Genomic DNA, 18,850 nt, shown 5'->3' on the forward strand with positions numbered 1-18,850 from the left:
AAGCCTCAACATCCACAGCAAGTCCCGGGACCCAAAGTAGAGAGAGACCGAGAGCCCTTGGCTGGGGACAAGGACAGACACGTGGCTTCTGGGTCAACACGTTGAGGAAGAAAGTCCAAGCAGCTTTCTGGTTGGGAGAGGGCCTGGGAGAAGGTTGAGCTCCTCCCGGCTCCCGAGTCTTCTGGTTTTGATCAGCCGCAACATCAGGGAACCTGCCTGAGCCCCACTTCCTGTCCAAGGCATGTGTGGTGGTGGGAATTTTCTCAGGCAAGGCCCCACACTGACTCCTGTAGTCACAGCACTGCTTTCGCTCACCCACAAGGAGCCCCCCGAGGCCTGCCGCCCAGCCCGGAGCAGAAGGAAGTAGGGGAGCTGGTGCATGACGGGTTTCTGCCTGACAGGCCTGCCCACGGCCCCAGGCGAGGCCACCCCAAGGGAATGAAGCTGCAGCTGGGATGCAGCGCCCGCCGTTGGTGCCAACACCTGCTTCCGGGAAGCCCACAGCCTGGTCTGCACACACAGCAATGCCTCACCTCTCACCCTCCCTCCGGCTATTCTCATGTCCTCCGGCCCCTCGGGCAGATGGCAGCACTGACCCCTCATCTGAATATCCAGAGTTTCCTCTGCATGACCCCCTCCTGATAGCCTTGCTCCCCTGGGTGAGCAGGGGGGTTGCAGGGTGGGGAGGGCAGCAGTGGGGGCAGCTGGCATGTGAGGCCCTGGCTCTGCCAAGTTCATGCCTGTGTCCCAGTCAAAACAATAGTACCACTGTCAGCAGTGAACCCACAAAAGCAAGAGGGAGAAAGCGACAGAGCAACAGAACGAGGCAGAGAAACAGCAACAGAGAGACAGAGAAATAGAGAGAGAGAGAGAGAAGGGGACGGCGACGGGGAGAGAACAGAGTAGCTACTGAGGCCATTTCCATGCCCTTTCAGTGCCACTCTCTGGCTCCATAAGAAAACAAAGCCACTTACGTTCACCCTGCTGGCAGGCCCTGGCGGCATCACCCGGTGCTGGCTGGGGGCGTCTGCCAGGCAGAGGCTGGCAGCGGGGGTACGAAGCTGGCATTTGGAGCCAACCATTTCCAGAGCTGGCTCCACAGGCCTGGGACAAGGAGAGTCCCTCTGGCTGGAAGCCCGGCGAAGGCGGGGTGGTGGTATAGGCCGAGGGCCCGAGGGGTCCCCCCGCCCCGTGGGATGGGTCCCTGCACCGAGTTGAGGTGGTGAACACCAAGGCCGCATTTCCCCACTAAAAATGGGCAAGGCTTTGTGCGTGGCCCTCGCTTCCTCAAGGCTGGGACCAGCCCGCTCTCAGAACTCTGAGGACAAGCAGGGGCCTGGACGGGGCGAGGGAGCAGGGGGGAGCAAGACAGGGAGCGACAGAGGTGACCACCTACCAGAGTGGCTGGACCAGGCGAGCAGGCCCCACTCTGTGAGAGGAACTCGGAACTGGGAACAGGATTGCATGTCCCTATAAATAGCGGAGCAGCCCCACCTCTCGGAGCAGGGCCTTTAAAAAGCCCGGAGCTCCGGCAGTGACTTGTCCCGGGAGCTGATGCTACGTCGGTGGCTCTCCCAGCACAAGCACGGGGAGGAGGGAGCACGTGGCTGATCCCAAGCTGGGCAGAGTCCCTGTGGCCAGGGCCCAGGTGGGAAAGCCCCAGTGTCCCTTAGACAATGTGTAAGGAGGAAACAGGGGTGGAATGAGGTGAGCGCGCTTCCCACAGGAGGCGTCGCTGCCAGGGTGCCTCCTGACCCCTTCTGGGGCCAGGGCTGCCAGGGCCCCAGGGAGAAGCACGGAGCAGCCTTCAAGTCCCACCCATGAGGATGCTGCTGCTGGCACTTCTCTAGACCAGAAGATCCTCGAAGCTCCCCTGGGCCCCACCTGTGGCTTTGCTATTTTATATTATGTTCGGATAAAAGTAAAATTATTATTGTCCTACCACATATTTTTTTCTAAATATTTTCAACGTGAACAGAGATAACTGGTGGCGATGGTGGCAGAACAATGTGAATGTATTTCATGCCACTGCACTGTATCCTTAACATTAGTTAAGACAGTAAATGTAATGTTATGTATATTTCACCGTAATAAAAGAGAGACAGAAAGAGAAAGACAGGGAGAAAGAGGACAGGGAGGTAGACACAGAAAAAGAGAGAGAGACAGAAGAGAAAATGAAAGAGAAAAAGAGACAGAGAAAGACAGAAGGAAAGAGAGAGAGAGTCAGAGAGAAGAGGGAGACAGAGAGAGAGACAGAGACAAACAAGAGAAAGAGACCGTGGGAGAGACAGAGAGAGACCCACACACAGAGAAGGAGACACACACACACACACACACAGAGCGAGAACAAGCCAGCTTTGGAATGAGAGAGACCAGAGCTGGGTGCCTTAGACCCGTGGTCGGCAAACTGCGGCTCACGAGCCACATGCGGCTCTTTGGCCCCTTGAGTGTGGCTCTTCCACAAAATACCACGGCCTGGGCGAGTCTATTTTGAAGAAGTGGCGTTAGAAGAAGTTTAAGTTTAAAAATTTTGGCTCTCAAAAGAAATTTCAATCATCGTACTGTTGCTATTTGGCTCTGTTGACTAATGAGTTTGCCGACCACTGCCTTAGACCATCAGGCAGGGTCTGGTGTTCCGTGAGCACAAACGATGGTTAATAGGAGGCTTGAGCCTCATCACCACGCAGAACGAAAAACAGAAGCTACTCGCTCCAGTCCCCAAGGCCAGTGGGACCAGCAACGAGTCCCATGACCCCGGCTCTGTCCTCACATCATACAGAGGCACACACTGGACACTGGGATTCTGAAATGCCTGCTCCCAGGAGGTACACCAAGCTCAGCCCTGGGAAGGAGCCATGCCTCCAGGTGGCCCGTTCCTCTCCCCATCAGGACCCAGGGGCCCAGTGACAGAACCAGAGGGCGGAGAGGACTAAAGGGATGAGGATGTAGCCGATTTGGAAAGCCAAGAAAAAAGGGAGACTCTTCTGTTTCTGAATGACATGAGAAAAGGCCGACAAAAGACACACAAGGTCCTCACCGAAGCAGCAGAAATCCGGTGGTTCTTGCCAGGCGTCGCATTTTTCCGGTTGGCACAGCGAGAAACATAGGTGCGGGGGGGCACCTGGGGAGGCATGGTCTTACTCCGGGCCACGGGTTTTCCAGGGATGTCCTTGCCAAAGTCCAAGGGCCCCCGGCCCTCCTTCCAGCCCCTGGTGGCATCCCGCACCATCTCTGCATCGTAGGTTGACTTCAAGTTGAGCCGTGTGATCGCATCATTGATGCCATCGTAGTCCACAGACCCCAGTAGGCGCCCTGTCCCCCCACTTCTTGGCTCTTCTTCTTCCAAGATCTGATGCCCTAGCAATTTGCCTGGAGGCTGCTCGACCAAAGAAAAAGTGTTGATGTCATTGGGCTGGGAGATCTTGGAGGAAGACGGGGCCCTCTTCCTGGGAGGGAGGGGAGGGGTGTCCCAGATAGAGACTCGAGGAGGCAGAGGAGGTGGGGACAGTTTCTTAGAAGAACCATCTATATCCCCTGGTCTTGGGGACAAAGAGAGTCCCCCATCTGAACCATCAAATATGTAAAGATAGTCTCCAGCCAAGGAGCCTTTGGGCCAGGGATCGGGGCCAGGCTGGGAGCCCTGGGAGGTAGAGTGGTTGGGCAGCCCTTCCTGTGGGGAGAGTGAGTTGTAATTGAGGGTAGGATCCGAGCCAGAGAGACCGCGTAAGAGCTTGAGGTCCTTCTGCCTTCCTGCTGGCTTGTTGTAGAAGTCCAGGGCGGGCTCTTCCCACTCGATGAGAGAGGGGTCTGTGTTTTGCTTGGTTCTGTTTTCCTCCTTGTCATGCCGGAGCCGGGACAGAGCATCATACTCCATCTGCAGGGCTTCGGCCATGGCCAGCTCTTTGCGGCTGATGCCCACGGACTCCAGGGACTCCCAGTGTTCCCCACTGCCCGGGGTCGACGACATGGTGAGGATGGGGACGGAGGAGACAAGGAAGGCTTCTACTTCCTGCCAAGGTCAGGTCCGCAGGGTTGCGGCATGGTGTCTGGGCACCTGCAGGCGAGGGGTAAAAATATCAATCATTCCGTCACAGAAAGGGATGCATTCATAATCTGACTTAGGTGATATCTACCTGTTTCTTAACTGCCTACAACAGAAAGATGGAGGGGGAAAAAGAGATACCAAGACAACTTTATCCATCTATGACAGCCATCACCCTTCCATTCATCTATACATGCCTCCAGCTCCGGCCCCTAACTCCCATGCTCATCTCTCTCACACGTACCCAGAGGATAGAAGGAGGCATCAACCAGCTGGAGAAGACAGCAAGGAGGGCTCTTCCATCAGTTTAGAGGGGACAGCTCTCAGGTGCTGCTGCTGGGAAGGTGAAATGGTACAACCACCTCAGAACACAGGCAACTTCCTGAAAAGATAACCATCCACCGATCACATGACTCAGCTACCGAAGTTACGCAAGTAAATGAAAGCACACGCCCACACTAAGATTTCTATGTGAATAATCATAGCAGCTTTATGGGTAATATCTAAAAACCAGAAACAACCCAAATGCCCACCGGCAGCTGAATGGATTAAAAAAACGTGATGTGTCCACAGAATTGACATTACTCAGCAATAAAAAGGAATGAATTATTGACACATGCAGTATCACGGACAAATCTCATAATAACCACACTGAGGACAACAAGCCCGACAACAGAGTATGAGTATGTAGGATTCCTCTTAGGTGGAAGTCTGAAAATGAAGTTAATGTACAGTGACAGAAAGCAGATCAGTGGGTTCCCTGGGGAGGGGTGGGAAGGAGCAGAGGGAATTCTGGGGGATGGTGACTAGGCTCACTATCTAGACTGTGTAATGGTTTCACATATGTCAAGGTGTCTCAAATTGTATGTTTCAAGTATGTACAGTTTATTGTATGTCAGTTACACCTCAATAAAGCTATAAATAAAAAGCACAGCCTGGCCGGCGTGGCTCGGTGGTTGAGCGTCGACCTATGAAATAAGGAGGTCACTGTTCGATTCCCGGTCAGGACACATGCCCAGGTTGCAGGCTCAGTCCCCAGTGTGGGGCATGCAGGAAGCAGCCAGTCAATGATTTTCTCTCAGCATTGATGTTTTCATCTCTCTCTCTCCCTCTCCCTTCCTCTCTGAAATCAATAAAAATTTATATATCTTTTAAAAAGTACAATAGAGCGTTATGAAGCACATCTATGATTACTCAGATTGCACAAGGATCCTCCCCCAAATACACCAATATGAGCACCTAAACAAAGCTTTCCAAAGGGTGAGGCCCAGGGGCTTGATGGGATATAGTGCCAAAATATTGATCCCTCCTAGGCCCTCAGGAAGCCAGGCAGAAAGGCAGGACCCCCGGCCAGCTGCCTCCAGCTGCAAGCAGCCCCCACAGTTACCCCAGGGTTGGCATCCTTTCCTCCAGAAGCCATGACATGAAGAAGACACTGAGCAAATGGTTGCCTGGCCCAGTAGTCCTCAACCGCAGCTGCACATTAGAGACACTGGGGGAACTTTCTACAAGTACGGTCCTGACACCCATGCTCTCCCGAGACGTGCTGATGTAACTGGCCTGCACTAGGGCAGTGGTGTTGTTTTTTAAAATATATTTTTACTGATTTCAGAGAGGAAGGGAGAGGGAGAGAGAGATAGAAACATCAATGATGAGAAAGAATCATCGACTGGCTGCCTCCTGCACACCCCACACTGGGGACTGAGCCTGCAACCCAGGCATGTGCCCTGACCGGGAGTCGAACCGTGACCTCCTTGGTTCATAGGTCGACGCTCAACCACTGAGCCACGCCGGCCGGCCAGCCAGGCAGTGGTGCTTTTAAAAATTCCCCAGGCGATTCTAGTCTATAGTTGAAGCTGAGAATCACGGGTCTATGTGTGCACAGTAAATCCTCAACGTTATTTATAGGTTCTTGGAAACTGCAATTTGCAACGAAACAACATATAATGAAACCAATGTCACCACAGGCTAATCGATATAAAAAAGAGTGAAGTTCCTAGGGCACATTTCTGGTCACAAAAACACCACCAAACTTCAAAATGAAGACCCAAAGCATTTCTAATATTAAACATTGAAATAAATGTAAGCTATCCATACATTTAAGAAAGATAAATGAAAACAGTGAGCTAATTATTTTCCAACTCAATTATTCCAGTTCAGGGTCATGGGTGACTGGAGCCTCTCCCAGTCGTTCAGGGCGAAATGCCACCCACACCCACACCCACTCAGAGTGGAACAGTGTAGACACACCAGTTCATCTAACGGTCACATCCGTGGGATGTGGGCGGAAAGTGGTGTACTCAAGAAACCCGCGCAGACACGGGGAGAACATGCAAACTCCATACGGACAGTGACCCCGGCCAGGAATCAATTTTATTTTTTCATCAATGTCATAACAAAACACTGTTATTCAAGAACCTGCTGTATGTGTGCTATGGATGAGCTTGTGGGAAGTAAGTGTGAAGCAGCTACATCTGACCTTTAGCACCAGCAGCTAATAAGTTCACAACTGCATAAAATTATCAAAAATTGTACATTCTATTGTACTGCTTTATCCAGCAGATAATAAATACATGAAGCATGTTCTTCCTCTGGATTAGAAAGTGGAAAACATCAACAGGAAAAAGGGTTCAGTTAGATTCTTGGGTGGCAAGTTCTATCAGATCAAAAAATGAGTTAGCAGCCAAAACCGGTTTGGCTCAGTGGATAGAGCGTCGGCCTGCGGACTGAGGGGTCCCGGGTTCGATTCCGGTCAGGGGCATGTACCTTGGTTGCGGGCACGTCCCCAGTGGGAGGTGTGCAGGAGGCAGCTGATCGATGTTTCTAGCTCTCTATCCCTCTCCCTTCCTCTCTGTAAAATATCAATAAAATGTATTTAAAAAAAAAAAATGAGTTAGCAAATAAACAACAAAAAAGAAAGCAAAATGATTTAGGACAAGGGTATCCCTTAACCCGAGGTCCCCCTCTCCACCCCAGGACCCCTCGCATCTCCCAGGCACAGGCACAGAACCCGGTAGGGCCAGGGCTGGCTCAGTGAATTTTAGAAAGTAGTTTCCCAAAGACGAATTAGCCCAAGCCTAGCCTCAGGCACACAAGCGTTCTGCTACTTCTCTGCCTGTTGAGTTTCTCCACCCTTCAACAGCTTCTTACAGATTATTCTTTTATAACTTCGTTTGCATTGATTTTTAGAGAGAGAGGAAGTAGAGGGAGAAAGAGGCGAGAGAGAAACTGGCCGCTTCTCACATGCACCCCAACCAATCGAGCCTGAAACCCAGGCATGTTCCGAGTCAAGAATCGAACCAGTGACCCTTCGGTGTATGGAACGATGCCCAACCAACTGACCCACACCAGCCAGGGCCTTATAGATTACTTTTTATCTAAAGAGGGTAAGAGGCAGTCTTTCTATTTGAAATTCAAAGGAATTAGATGACCAGCTGCAGATACCAGCACTTAGCTGGAAAACTGGTTCCAGGAAAAGGAGGTCTTGTGCTTTGGAGAGGAGACACCAGATGGACATCAGTCAGACTGCGTTTACGCCTTCCAATCCTGACTGTGGGTTTGCAGCTCTGAGCTGGGACAAGCAGAATACTAGGAGTGCCAGCCCTGGCCGGGTAGTTCAGTTGGTTAGAGCAGCATCCTGATATGCCAAGATTGTGGGTTCGATCTCCAGTCAGGGCACATACAAGAATCTACCAATGTGCCTGGCCGGCGTGGCTCAGTGGTTGAGCATCAACCTATGAACCAGGAGATCATGGTTCAATTCCTGATCAGGGCACGATCCCCACTGTGGGACGTGCAGAAGGCAGCCAATCCATGATTCTCTCTCATCATGGATGTTTCTATTTCTCACTCCCTCTCCCTTCCTCTCTGAAATCAATAAATAAAAATTTAAAAATGTAAAGAATCAATCGATGAATGCATAAATAAGTAGAACAGCAAATCGATGTTTCTCTCTCTCTCTCTCTCAAAATCAAAGAATAATAATAAAAATAAAAAAGAATAGTTGCCTTAGCCAGACACCCTTGTGAAGTTAACTGAGACCATTGGAAAGAATCTCCTCATCCTGCCTCTCTCCCACTAAACATCCACACTTACATTAGCCTCGCTTCCTCCCCCTGGTCTCAGGGGAAGCTGAGGGACAACCCTCTTGTGCTCCCATCCCTCCCTCCACGGGATCTCCATCAGGATGATGCTCCACAAATTTCTCCTCCCTCTCCTGTATCATCTCTTATCCTCAACTGGGTCTCTCTTCAGCATGTAAGCATGTCCAACCACGCTTCTGCTAGCTTTAAATAGGGGGAAAAAAAAAAAGAAAAGAAAACCTCCAGCTGATACATTTCTGTGTTCTTCCTTCCCTTCTCAACCAATTCGCCAATTCTTCCCTCTTCTACTCCTTTTTTAAAAAAGAAAAAAAAATCTTCACCAACGATATTTTTCCCCATTGATTTTTAGAGAGTGGGAGGAAGGGAGATGGGGGGAGAGAGAAACATCAATGTGAGAGAGACACATTGATTGGTTGCCTCCCACATGTCCAGATATGTGCCCTTGCCTGGGAATCGAACCCTCGACCCTTTGGGTGTGTGGGCTGACACTCTAACCATTAAGCACACCAGCCAGAACTCATGAACTCCTTTTTTTTCCAAACTGAAGATAGGATAGATGACAAGCTCTAACCTTGTACACAAATGGTTTGTTACCAAGTAGTACAGTAATTTTACAGTTACCACAAAAGGTTATTTGGTTCTCCTTGTTGCAATGACTATGTAAAGATAATAGCAAGCAAAAACTTTTGTTATTAATACTGACCATAAAAGACAAGCGATTTGTTTATAAGGCACAATGTTAACATACAAAGTTCCTTTAGAAATCATTTTCCACTTTGCTCAGAATTTTCAATCACAAAATCTGTGACCAAAAATGAGTTACAAATCCCGAATAACCCCGAAAGCATACATCTAATCTCAAGTGTACACCAAAGTCTCAATTTTCTTTTTTTTTCATATTTAAATACTTTAAAAGCCCACAATTTGAGCATAACAAGTCTTTTCTAAGACTCACCTTCCCAGCTTCAGATAAACCACTTAAGGAACTTGCAGAGCAGTGAAGGATGCTAATACCCTGCTGCTGCAAGGTTTTGACACCCATCTTTCAAGTGACTGACATGCAGTTTTTCAGCCTTCCCCACCTTGCAGCAATGCAAAACCATTTTGCTTTTTCCTCTGCACTGAGAGTTCTAAGTGCTTTAGAAAGTTTCCAATGAACTTCTGTGCTTTCAAGCAACAAGTCACCTAGCATGAACAATTTACTAATATTAAGTAGTATTTTCGTTACCCACGAGCTATTAAATTCTCCAGAGCTCTTCCCACTGATGTTTTCTCCAGAAAATCCCTCTCAACCCACACTCCCTACAGCCCCACCCTTTGCCATATAGCTAATAACCCCTCTTCCCTTTCTTCACCCCCACCCCTCCCAATACCAGTGTCAAGCTGTGCCCTCTCCCTCCCATTTGAATGCCAAGATTATTTTGAAATCTAATCAAGTAGAATTCAAGTTAAATAATAGCAAGATGAACCAAAGATCACCATCAGTACTCCATCATTCCCTTCTCTTTGTAACCTGTGATGCAATCAAAATGCCCAAACTACACCGGCCATTGCTTTTTTTTTTTAATTTTTATTGATAAAAATAATACATTTGTCTCCTTTTTCCCCCATTGGCCTCTCCTCCGCCACTCCCCACCACCCACCAGCCCAAGCCCTCACCCCCTGGTGTCTGTGTCCATTGGTTATGCTTATATGCATGCATACAAGTCCTTGGGTTGATCTCTACGCCACCCCCCCAACCCCCAACCCCCCCCTGCCCCCCCTCCCCCCCCCCCCCCCGCCTTCCCTCTGAGGTTTGACGGTCTGCTCCAGGCTTCTCTGTCTCAGGATCTATTTTTGTTCATCAGGTTATGTTGTTCATTATATTCCATAAATAAGTGAGATCATGTGATATTTATTTATCTTTCTCTGACTGGCTTATTTAGCTTAGCACAGTGGTCGGCAAACTGCGGTTCTGTTGACTAATGAGTTTGCCGACCACTGTCATATACTACCCTTTACCTCTTTGCACACAATATGCCACAATTGCCTAATCCTCACAGCTTCCAACTACACGGTAACATTTAGTCTAGTCCAGTGGTCGGCAAACTCATTAGTCAACAGAGCGGCAAACCGCGGCTCGTGATCCACAGTTTGCCGACCACTGGCTTAGCATAATACTCTCCAATTCCATCCATGCTGTTGCGAATGGTAGGAGTTCCTTCTTTTTTACAGCAGCATAGTATTTCATTGTGTAGATGTGCCACAGTTTTTTAATCCACTCATCTGCTGATGGGCACATAGGCTGTTTCCAAATCTTCGCTATTGTAAATTGTGCTGCTATGAACATAGGGGTACATATATCCTTTCTGATTGGTGTTTCTAGTTTCTTGGGATATATTCCTATAAGTGGGATTATTGGATCAAATGGGAGTTCCATTTTTAATTTTTTGAGGAAACTCCATACTGTTCTCCACAGTGGCTCACCAGTCTGCATTCCCACCAGCAGTGCATGAGGGTTCCTTTTTCTCTGCATCCTCGCCAGCACTTGTCATTTGTTGATAATAGCCATTCTGACAGGTGTGAGATGGTACCTCATTGTCATTTTGATTTGCATCTCTCGGATGATTAGTGACTTTGAGCACGTTTCATATGTCTCTTGGCCTTCTGTATGTCCTCTTTCGAAAAGTGTCTATTTAGGTTCTTTGCCCATTTTTTGATTGGATTGTTTATCTTTCTTTTGTTAAGTTGTATGAGTTTCCTGTATACACCTGCCATTTCTAACAGAATTTGGGCATGACCAACTTGTACCCCACCAGACTGCAGCACAATCCAATCATCCCCACCCCAACTTGCTTCATCCAAGCATTTGCCTAAGGCACTTCAAACTTGAACATTTCCCACAATTCCATCATCACACTAAGAATTCCTCCAACCAAAGCACAGGCAGGCAGGCAGGTAGGTGGGTGGGTGGGTAGGTGAGAGGATCACTGGGCTCCATCTGCAAGTTCCATCTACAAGGCATCACTGCGTTGCGACATCAACATTAAAATGTTCTACAGCTTAAGAATCTTCTGGAAGCAAGGTTCGTAGCAGAGAACTAGTATGACAGGAGGCTCAATATAGAAGCAGCATCTGACAACCTCCACCCAGAAAAAGGAGGGGTGCCTGCTGGCATTCATGTGCCTAGAGGTTGGTGCTCCAAGATCAAGATTCAAAGAAACGCATCTGCTGGTGGCCCAGATGCATCGGATTTGGGCTTGAAGGTTGCCCCAGTCAGAAGCTCATCTGACAACCTTAAATGATGGGCTCCAGCATACAGGGCTTCCTGAGCGAGCCCTGGAAACATGCCATTGGCACACTTCCTCCTCCCAAGACTCTGGAAATTCAACCTGCAGCCCTCAATTTGGGGGAGCTCTCTCCTTCAGGCTCTCCCCTGCTGCTCTGCTACGACTCGCACTGGCCAAGGGCTCCACGCTTCCTGGTGTCATCCGGTCGCCACGACAAACACAGGTTACCGGAAGCAATGTGTTACGTGAATGGATAACCTCGAGAGAGTTACAGGGAGGAGGAGGGGCAGAGTGAGCCCCAGGAGAGGCTAGCACCGAACCCACAGGCAAAGTCCAAAGGGGAGCACTGCCACCACCCTGGGCCCGAGCCTCAGCCCTGCAGGCAAGTTCACACCCCTTGGTCAGGCCACAGCTCAGTGCTCAGTGGGACGATTCTTCCACCACCACCTGAAAAAGTCCCCCCCATCCCCCACCGGCTGTGTGCTTGGCCTCAGGGGGAGCCACCATCCTCATCAGTGACCAGCAGATGGGGGCGGGGGTAGTCCCCTTTTCCTCTAGAGGTGGTGGGGATCCCACCGTCCCCTGAGAGAGCTCATGTTCTCTTCAACTCACTGTCACCTGGCTTTGGCCCTCAATACTCCACAGCAAAAATGCCCAGGCCAACCAATTCTATAGGCGTTTCCATCTGCCTGGATTTACGGCTGTATTGGGCTCTAAGACGATTCCCTTCTTCCTTAAACCCTCTACTCCCTGGCTTCCATGACACTGTGAGGTACTGTTGTTGTTCCCCACATCCTTCTTTGTCCTCCTCTTCCTCTGAGCCCCTCTGAAATGTTGGTGTTGCCTCAGGATTCCGCTCTCAGCCCACTGTTCATGCACCGCCCTCTGCTTGGGCAACCTCATCTGCTCTCTCTCCTATTCACACACTCACGTGTAGATGACACCAAATGTGCAGCTCCCCCTCCGGTCTATATGCCCACCTGGACCTCACACCCAAATGTCCCAAACTGAACTATCACCTCCCTCCCCCACACCTTCTCCTCCCTCTGGTTCCCCACGTGGTGAACGGCCCCACCCAGTCACCACGCTAGAAACCCTACAGTCATCCTGGATTTCTCCTCCCTTTCACCCCATATTCAATTATCGAGGTCTACCAACTTTTCCTTTTCAATACTTCCCAAATCTATACCATCTCACACCTGTCAGAATGGCTATCATCAACAAATCAACAAACGACAAGTGTTGGCGAGGATGCGGAGAAAAAGGAACCCTCGTGCACTGCTGGTGGGAATGCAGACTGGTGCAGCCACTGTGGAGAACAGTATGGAGTTTCCTCAAAAAACTGAAAATGGAACTCCCATTTGACCCAGTAATCCCACTCCTGGGATTATATCCTAAGAAACCAGAAACACCAATCAGAAAGGATATATGCACCCCTATGTTCATAGCAGCACAATTTACCATAGCTAAGATTTGGAAACAGCCTAAGTGCCCGTCAGCAGATGACTGGATCAGAAAACTATGGTACATCTACACAATGGAATACTATGCTGCCATAAAAAAGAAGGAATTACTACCCTTTGTAGGCACCTGGATGGAATTAGAGAACATTATGCTAAGTGAAATAAGCCAGTCAATGAAAGAAAAATACCACATGATCTCACTCATTTGGGGATAATGAAAAACATTTATAAACTGATGAACAAAAAGATAGATACAGAGGCAGTAAAACATCAAACAGACTGTCAAATTACAGCAGTAAGGTTAGGGAGAGGTGGGGGAAATAAGAGATCAACTGAAGGACTTATATGCATGTATATTAGAGTAACCAACGGATGCAAAACATTGGGGGGTGAGGCATGTATGGGAGTGGGGTGGGGGGGGGCAATGGTAAGATATGTACACATATAATACCTTAATAAAAATTTGAGAAAAAAAAAAATACTTCCCAAATCTAGTCCCTCCTATCCTAACCGCTGCTGTCCTAATTAAAACCATATCTTCTCTCACCGGGCTATTACTAATCTTTCCCTCTTTAAGGCTTTCTCCACGGAGCAGCCAGAGGGCCCTTTCTAGAGAGTAAATCTGATCATCACACTCCCAGGTTGACCCCCTTCAAGGGCTCTCTGATTCCTTACAAGGTCTATGTCATGGCCAGCACCTCCCTCTCATCTCCGACCACTCATTACCAAGCATTTGATACTTCCCTGATTTTGCTTCTACACTTGGGTATGTCCTTCCCAACACTGCCTGACTCCAACTCCCTCTTCTCAGACTTGGCTCAGACATCATGTTCTTCAGAAAGCCTTCTCTGAACCCCCAGAATGAACCAAGGGCCCCTTCTTTATGCTCCCAATGGCAACTGTATGTATCTGCAACATAGTTATAAAATATTTTATTCAAAATTAAAGGTGTATGGATCTGTCACCCCACTAAACTCCTCAGGTTCCAAATTCACTTCATTTCCACTGCGAAAAATGTACTTGAACTGGGATATAAGGGCCGAGTATTTTGGTGGCAAGAATTGCAAACATGGAGATGGGTGGTCAGAAATGCAGGTGGGGTCCTTCAAACATACGACTGGGTTTCAACTAATTAAGCCAGGTTTGGCATCCATACAGGCAGGTGGGCTGATGGACAAGAATGCACACAAAGTGACTTCTAGCTCTGGGAGTCTTTAAATCCCTTCAAGCAAATTTCTCAGAGGACTCCAACCCAGGCTATGGCCCCAGAAGGAAAGAGAAGAAAGGTCTGAGAAAAATCCCACAGGCCCAGTTCCCGAGGTTCTTCCCAGACTGGAATTCACATGAGGAAAGCTGAGCTACCCCTATGGAACCACCATCCATTCCCTGGCTCCTGGCCAGCACAGCACCAGACTGTCAGCTCACGCAAGGGGGCCACGCTGAGAGCTGCTCCTTGCAAAAGGCTCAGGGCTGGGCTCACTCAGATGCTGAGGGATCCACAGTGAGGAGGCAGGATGGACAAGCAGTATCCCCTCCCCCCCCAGGACCAGGAGAACCACCCCCAAGGTGGAGGGAAGGTCCAGAGCAGAGCAGCAGCCACGCACAGTGGAAATCAGCGGGAAAGAGGAACGGCAGAGCAACCAGTCCCAACAATGGGAGCTGGAGCGAGCACGCCAGGGTCTAACTGCATTTTCCAGGAGGAAGGGCAGTGCAGAGTATTTTAGGAATCAGTCTCAAGTTTCCTGCCTCCCCCTTCCCTAAATCAGTTCCCACTCTGCCAGCCTCCGCTGGGCTGACAACTTAGCAACGGCTCTCCTCCCTTAGTCCCCAAGGGCTACTAGGGATTCTGTAAAAAAGCAAATATCCATGTAGGTCCCAGGAAAGAGGTGGGTGGATAAGGGCCTGGGTCTCTGCTACTCTGCAGCCCATCCACGAAGACATGGTTGGGCCAGTACTGCTGTGTCACACACCCCTGGGAGCACCCACGCGCTGTGTTCTAAATGAATGACACAGCCCTAGCCGGTTTGGCTCAGTGGATAGAGCCACAGCCTGAGGACTGAAAAGTCCCGGGTTCGATTCCTGTCAAGGGCACGTGCTGCAGGAGGCAGCCGATCAATGATTCTCTCTCATCATTGATATTTCTATCTTTCTCTCCCTCTTCCTTCCTCTCTGAAATCAATAAAAATGTATTTTTAAAAAATAAATAAATGAATGACATAACAAAAAGAAGTGAATGGCGCCTCCGGAGTTGGGCACCCTGGTGGCCCTGTCTGTGTTCTCAGTATCCATCTCTCAGGGAGCAGATGGAAATCATATGAAAGGTGATTTTAGCCAGTTTCCTTTCACCACCTGCGTGCACTGCTTGCTAACATTCGCCCACGTGCACACGCTCTTTCTCTGTTACCCGTTGGAAAGAAAGCTGCAAACACTTCACCCCTAAATAATTCAGCCGGAATCACTTAAGAACTAGGACATTCTCCTATATTAACACAAGGCGACCCACAAAATGGAACACTGACACAATAACATTATTTAATGTATAGTCCACGTGCAAATGGTCTCAATTGTCACTTGGGAAGTTTTTCAAACTTGCAAATTCCTGGTCCCTCTCCTGGAGGGTCTGATTCAGTAGAGTGAGCCCTGGACTCAGAATGTTGCTAAGCCCCTCAGGAGATTCATTTGTGCAGCCAGGTTTGACCCACTAACTAAGGTTTCAGAACTCCCAGGAAGACCAGGGGGGACTGTGGAAAGGAACCCCAAAAAGCACTGGTCAGCTGGTGAAGGAAGTGGATATGCTTAGGGCCAAGCAGGTCGGTGCCAGGGTGTATTGCAGCACCAGGCACCAAACTCAGTCCACGCAGCTGCCAATAGATGGCTGAAGGCTGGCGGGGGAGGAAATGGGGTCAGGGCTGAGCCGCACAATGGTTCAGAGTCAAAGGGTGGAGAGAAAGGAGAGGCACTCCCTCCAGTGAGCTGGCTCTGCTCCGTCCCCAAGCCAGAGTGGGAGGGCCCAGGGGCCAGCACTGACATCCATCCGCTGTGGGTGCACAGGGCCTCCTGCTGTCTTGCTGGAAGGAACCCTATCAGCTGCTCTGCTTTGGATTGCCCAATGGGTCTGGGTCCTCTTCTCTCTGTTTTCTGAGCCACAGAATTGGATCCCAATGGGCGTTGAGTACCGGCTACATGCCAGGCACCATGCTAGACCTATAAGTATTCAGATGACCGTGGCATAATTCCAGAGAGCTTATGATCTAGCAAAGGTGAAGGACATATCCATAAATATATCGATCCCCTCCTGGGGCACAAAGCAGGGAGGATAGCTTGACTCATCTTCACTGGGCAGGGAGAATGGAGAGCTAGCAACAAGGTGATGAAAGGCACAGAGGGTTTCAAGACCCCGGCCACGGCATCCACCTTTTAGCACTTCTTACGACAGAAGAAGACTCAGTTTTAGGGCTGCCTGGGGAGCATTTCCTCTCAAGGACAGAACCCATCAAGGGGGTTGGAGGCCAGAAGGATGTAATCCTTTTGGTTCCCAGAGTTTTCTCTCCAGAGAGAACCCCTGCCCCTATCTAGCCCTCAAGATCCACACTTATCCATACTCAAAATCCCACTGGCTTTGCAGCCAGGGACCCACCCCTCGGCCCTCACAGCTGCAGCCCTGCTCCACCTCTCCCTCCCACAGCCCCAGCTCTCCCAGGGAAGCTCAGCACATGCTGTGCCAGGAATCCCAATTCCTCCAGCAGGAAGGTGCACGGGAAGGTCAGCCCTGGCTGGTGTGCTCCCGTATATTGAAAGGTCACGGGTTCCATCCCCAGCCAGGGCACATACCTAGATCGTAGGTTCGATCCCCGGCCCCGGTAGGGCGCATGCGGGAGGCAACTGATCCATATTTCTATCTCACATTGATGCTTGTCTCTCTCTCTCTCTTTCTCTCTCTCCCTTCCCTTCTCTCTAAAAATCAATGAATTTTTTTTTTTAAAATAAAAGGTCAGGTAGGCCAGCTCCCTGGCTCAAACAGATATGCATCTGATCCCTGCTTCCACATCGAAAACCTACAGGTTTTATACAGCTTCTCTGACGTCAGGCCCATCACTGAATCGCACGCACTAACTAGGTCTTCCTCTTTTCTAACCCACATCCCCTCTGTGTGGCTCTCACTGAGTTCCAGATGTGTGGAGACAGAATAACCTCCTGTGTGTTCTTCTCACTCCTACGGCCCCGCTCTAGTATCGTCTCGGCCAGATCAAAGTGGCCTCACGTGGCTCAGTCTTTCCTACCGGAACTTATCTTCCATCTCTCCCATCCCTAGGCCTACCCTGGACTCTCCACCAATTTGAAACCAAAGTGGATACAGGAGTTAGTAGAGGGCTCTCTGGGTCTTAGGCGAGCAGAGCGCCAGGGGGCTAGAGGCTGTGTGACATGGTTAGATGGGAGTTCGGTTTGCATTGAGAGCCCTGGAGTACCCGATCCCGGCTCAGAAACCATTTGTGCCGCTGGTTCTGGTGACACACGCACACATAGAATCCCCAGAGATCATAGCTCCCACCACACACCCTGCAGATGTGGGATCTGACTATGAAGAAAGTCAGGGTGGAAGAGGTGAGGCAGCTCGTGGCTCCTCTCAAAACTTTCCTTCCTCGAGCTGACGATTTTCGATGGCAGGGCCAGGGACCAGGAGCTGGCAACCAGCTGAATGGAACCTTTTGCGAAGAGGAAAGAAAGGCCTTGGCAGCGTGTGGATCTCTAACCCAGGAACCATCCCATGAGCCAGAGCAGCCACATCTCCTCTGTCTGGTCCACTTCCTGCTTTCTCCCCACCACCACCGCCGCCTGGCCTTCACCACCCCAGCCCCAAGAACCAGCCCTTCGAGTTCAGATCGGCAGGGTTCCCTCCAAAGAGCATTGTGGTTGGGAATATAAACTGGTGCAGCCAGTAGGGAAAAACAGTATGGAAATTCCTAAAAATATGAAGAATAGAATTACTGCCCTCACTGGTTTGGCTCAGTGGATAGATCATCCGCCCATGGACTGAAGAGTTCCCAGTTCAATTCCAGTCAAGGGCACATACCTCAGTTGCAGGCTGAATCCCTGGCCCTGGTCCTGATGTGTGCAGGAGGCAACTAATCGAGGTGTCTCTCTCACATCAATGTTTCTCTCTGTGTGTCTCTCCCCCTCCCTTCTACTCTCTCTAAAACTCAATGGAAAAAATATCCTCTGGTGAGGATTAACAAACAAACAAACAAAAAGCATAGAACTACCACATGATCCAGCAATTCCTGTTCTGGACATTTATCTGAAGAAATCCAAAACAGTAATTTATAAAGATATATACACCCTTATTTGATTGCAGCGTTATTTCCAATAGATAAGATACGGAAACATGTGTCCTTCAACAGATGAATGAATAAAGATGTGGTACAAATGCACAAAGAAATATCACTCGGCCATAAGAAAAGATGGGTAGACCACATGAGGATACAGAGAGAAGACGGCCATTTACATGCCAGAAAGGCCTCAGAAGAAACCAACCCTGCCGACATCCTGATCTTGGAGTTCCAATTCCAAGACCGCACTGGGCTCCTAACACTGGCCCTTGCTGATGTCCGGAGCTCCGATGAACCACTGGCCCTGCTCTAGTAACAGGTCTGCCGAGAACACAGGCCCTCAGCCCACCTGACCGCTCGCGTATCTGGAAAATAAAACACGCTCTTCATTCTGCCCTGTATTCCAACACAAGCTGGACACGAGGCAGTCCTTGCTGAGAATCGATCAACTCCTAACACACAATCATTTTAAAGCTTCACCGGGAATTGCGTCACCAGAGGAGGAGCCCTTACAAAATAACCCCTTGAAGACACACTGCTGGCTCCAGAGCACAAGCCCACAGACTCCTCGTTATCTTGATCCCTGCATACCGTCCCACGTACTGCAAACGTGACCTAGGCTGTGCCCACCACTGTGAGCGAAGCA

The 18,850-nt window shown here is 49.6% G+C and overlaps 1 protein-coding gene across 2 annotated transcripts in view; it reads right to left on the reverse strand.

Annotated features, from left to right (window-relative positions):
* The window catches only part of PIK3C2B (phosphatidylinositol-4-phosphate 3-kinase catalytic subunit type 2 beta), a 74,669-nt gene that overhangs the window by 40,656 nt on the left and 15,163 nt on the right, over positions 1-18,850 (reverse strand). The window contains exons 2-3 of one of the 2 annotated variants that reach the window (XM_080649360.1): positions 4,287-4,424; positions 3,038-4,054 (exon numbers count right to left, since the gene is read on the reverse strand). In XM_080649360.1, the coding sequence (XP_080505486.1) occupies positions 3,038-3,967 (930 nt within the window). In that variant the 5' untranslated portion in view covers positions 3,968-4,054; positions 4,287-4,424. The remainder of the gene's footprint in view (positions 1-3,037; positions 4,055-4,286; positions 4,425-18,850) is intronic. The other variant, XM_080649361.1, reaches the window with a different exon arrangement.

This window comes from Plecotus auritus, assembly GCF_963455305.1.
Source record: "Plecotus auritus genome assembly, chromosome: 12".
Lineage (NCBI taxonomy): Eukaryota > Metazoa > Chordata > Mammalia > Chiroptera > Vespertilionidae > Plecotus > Plecotus auritus.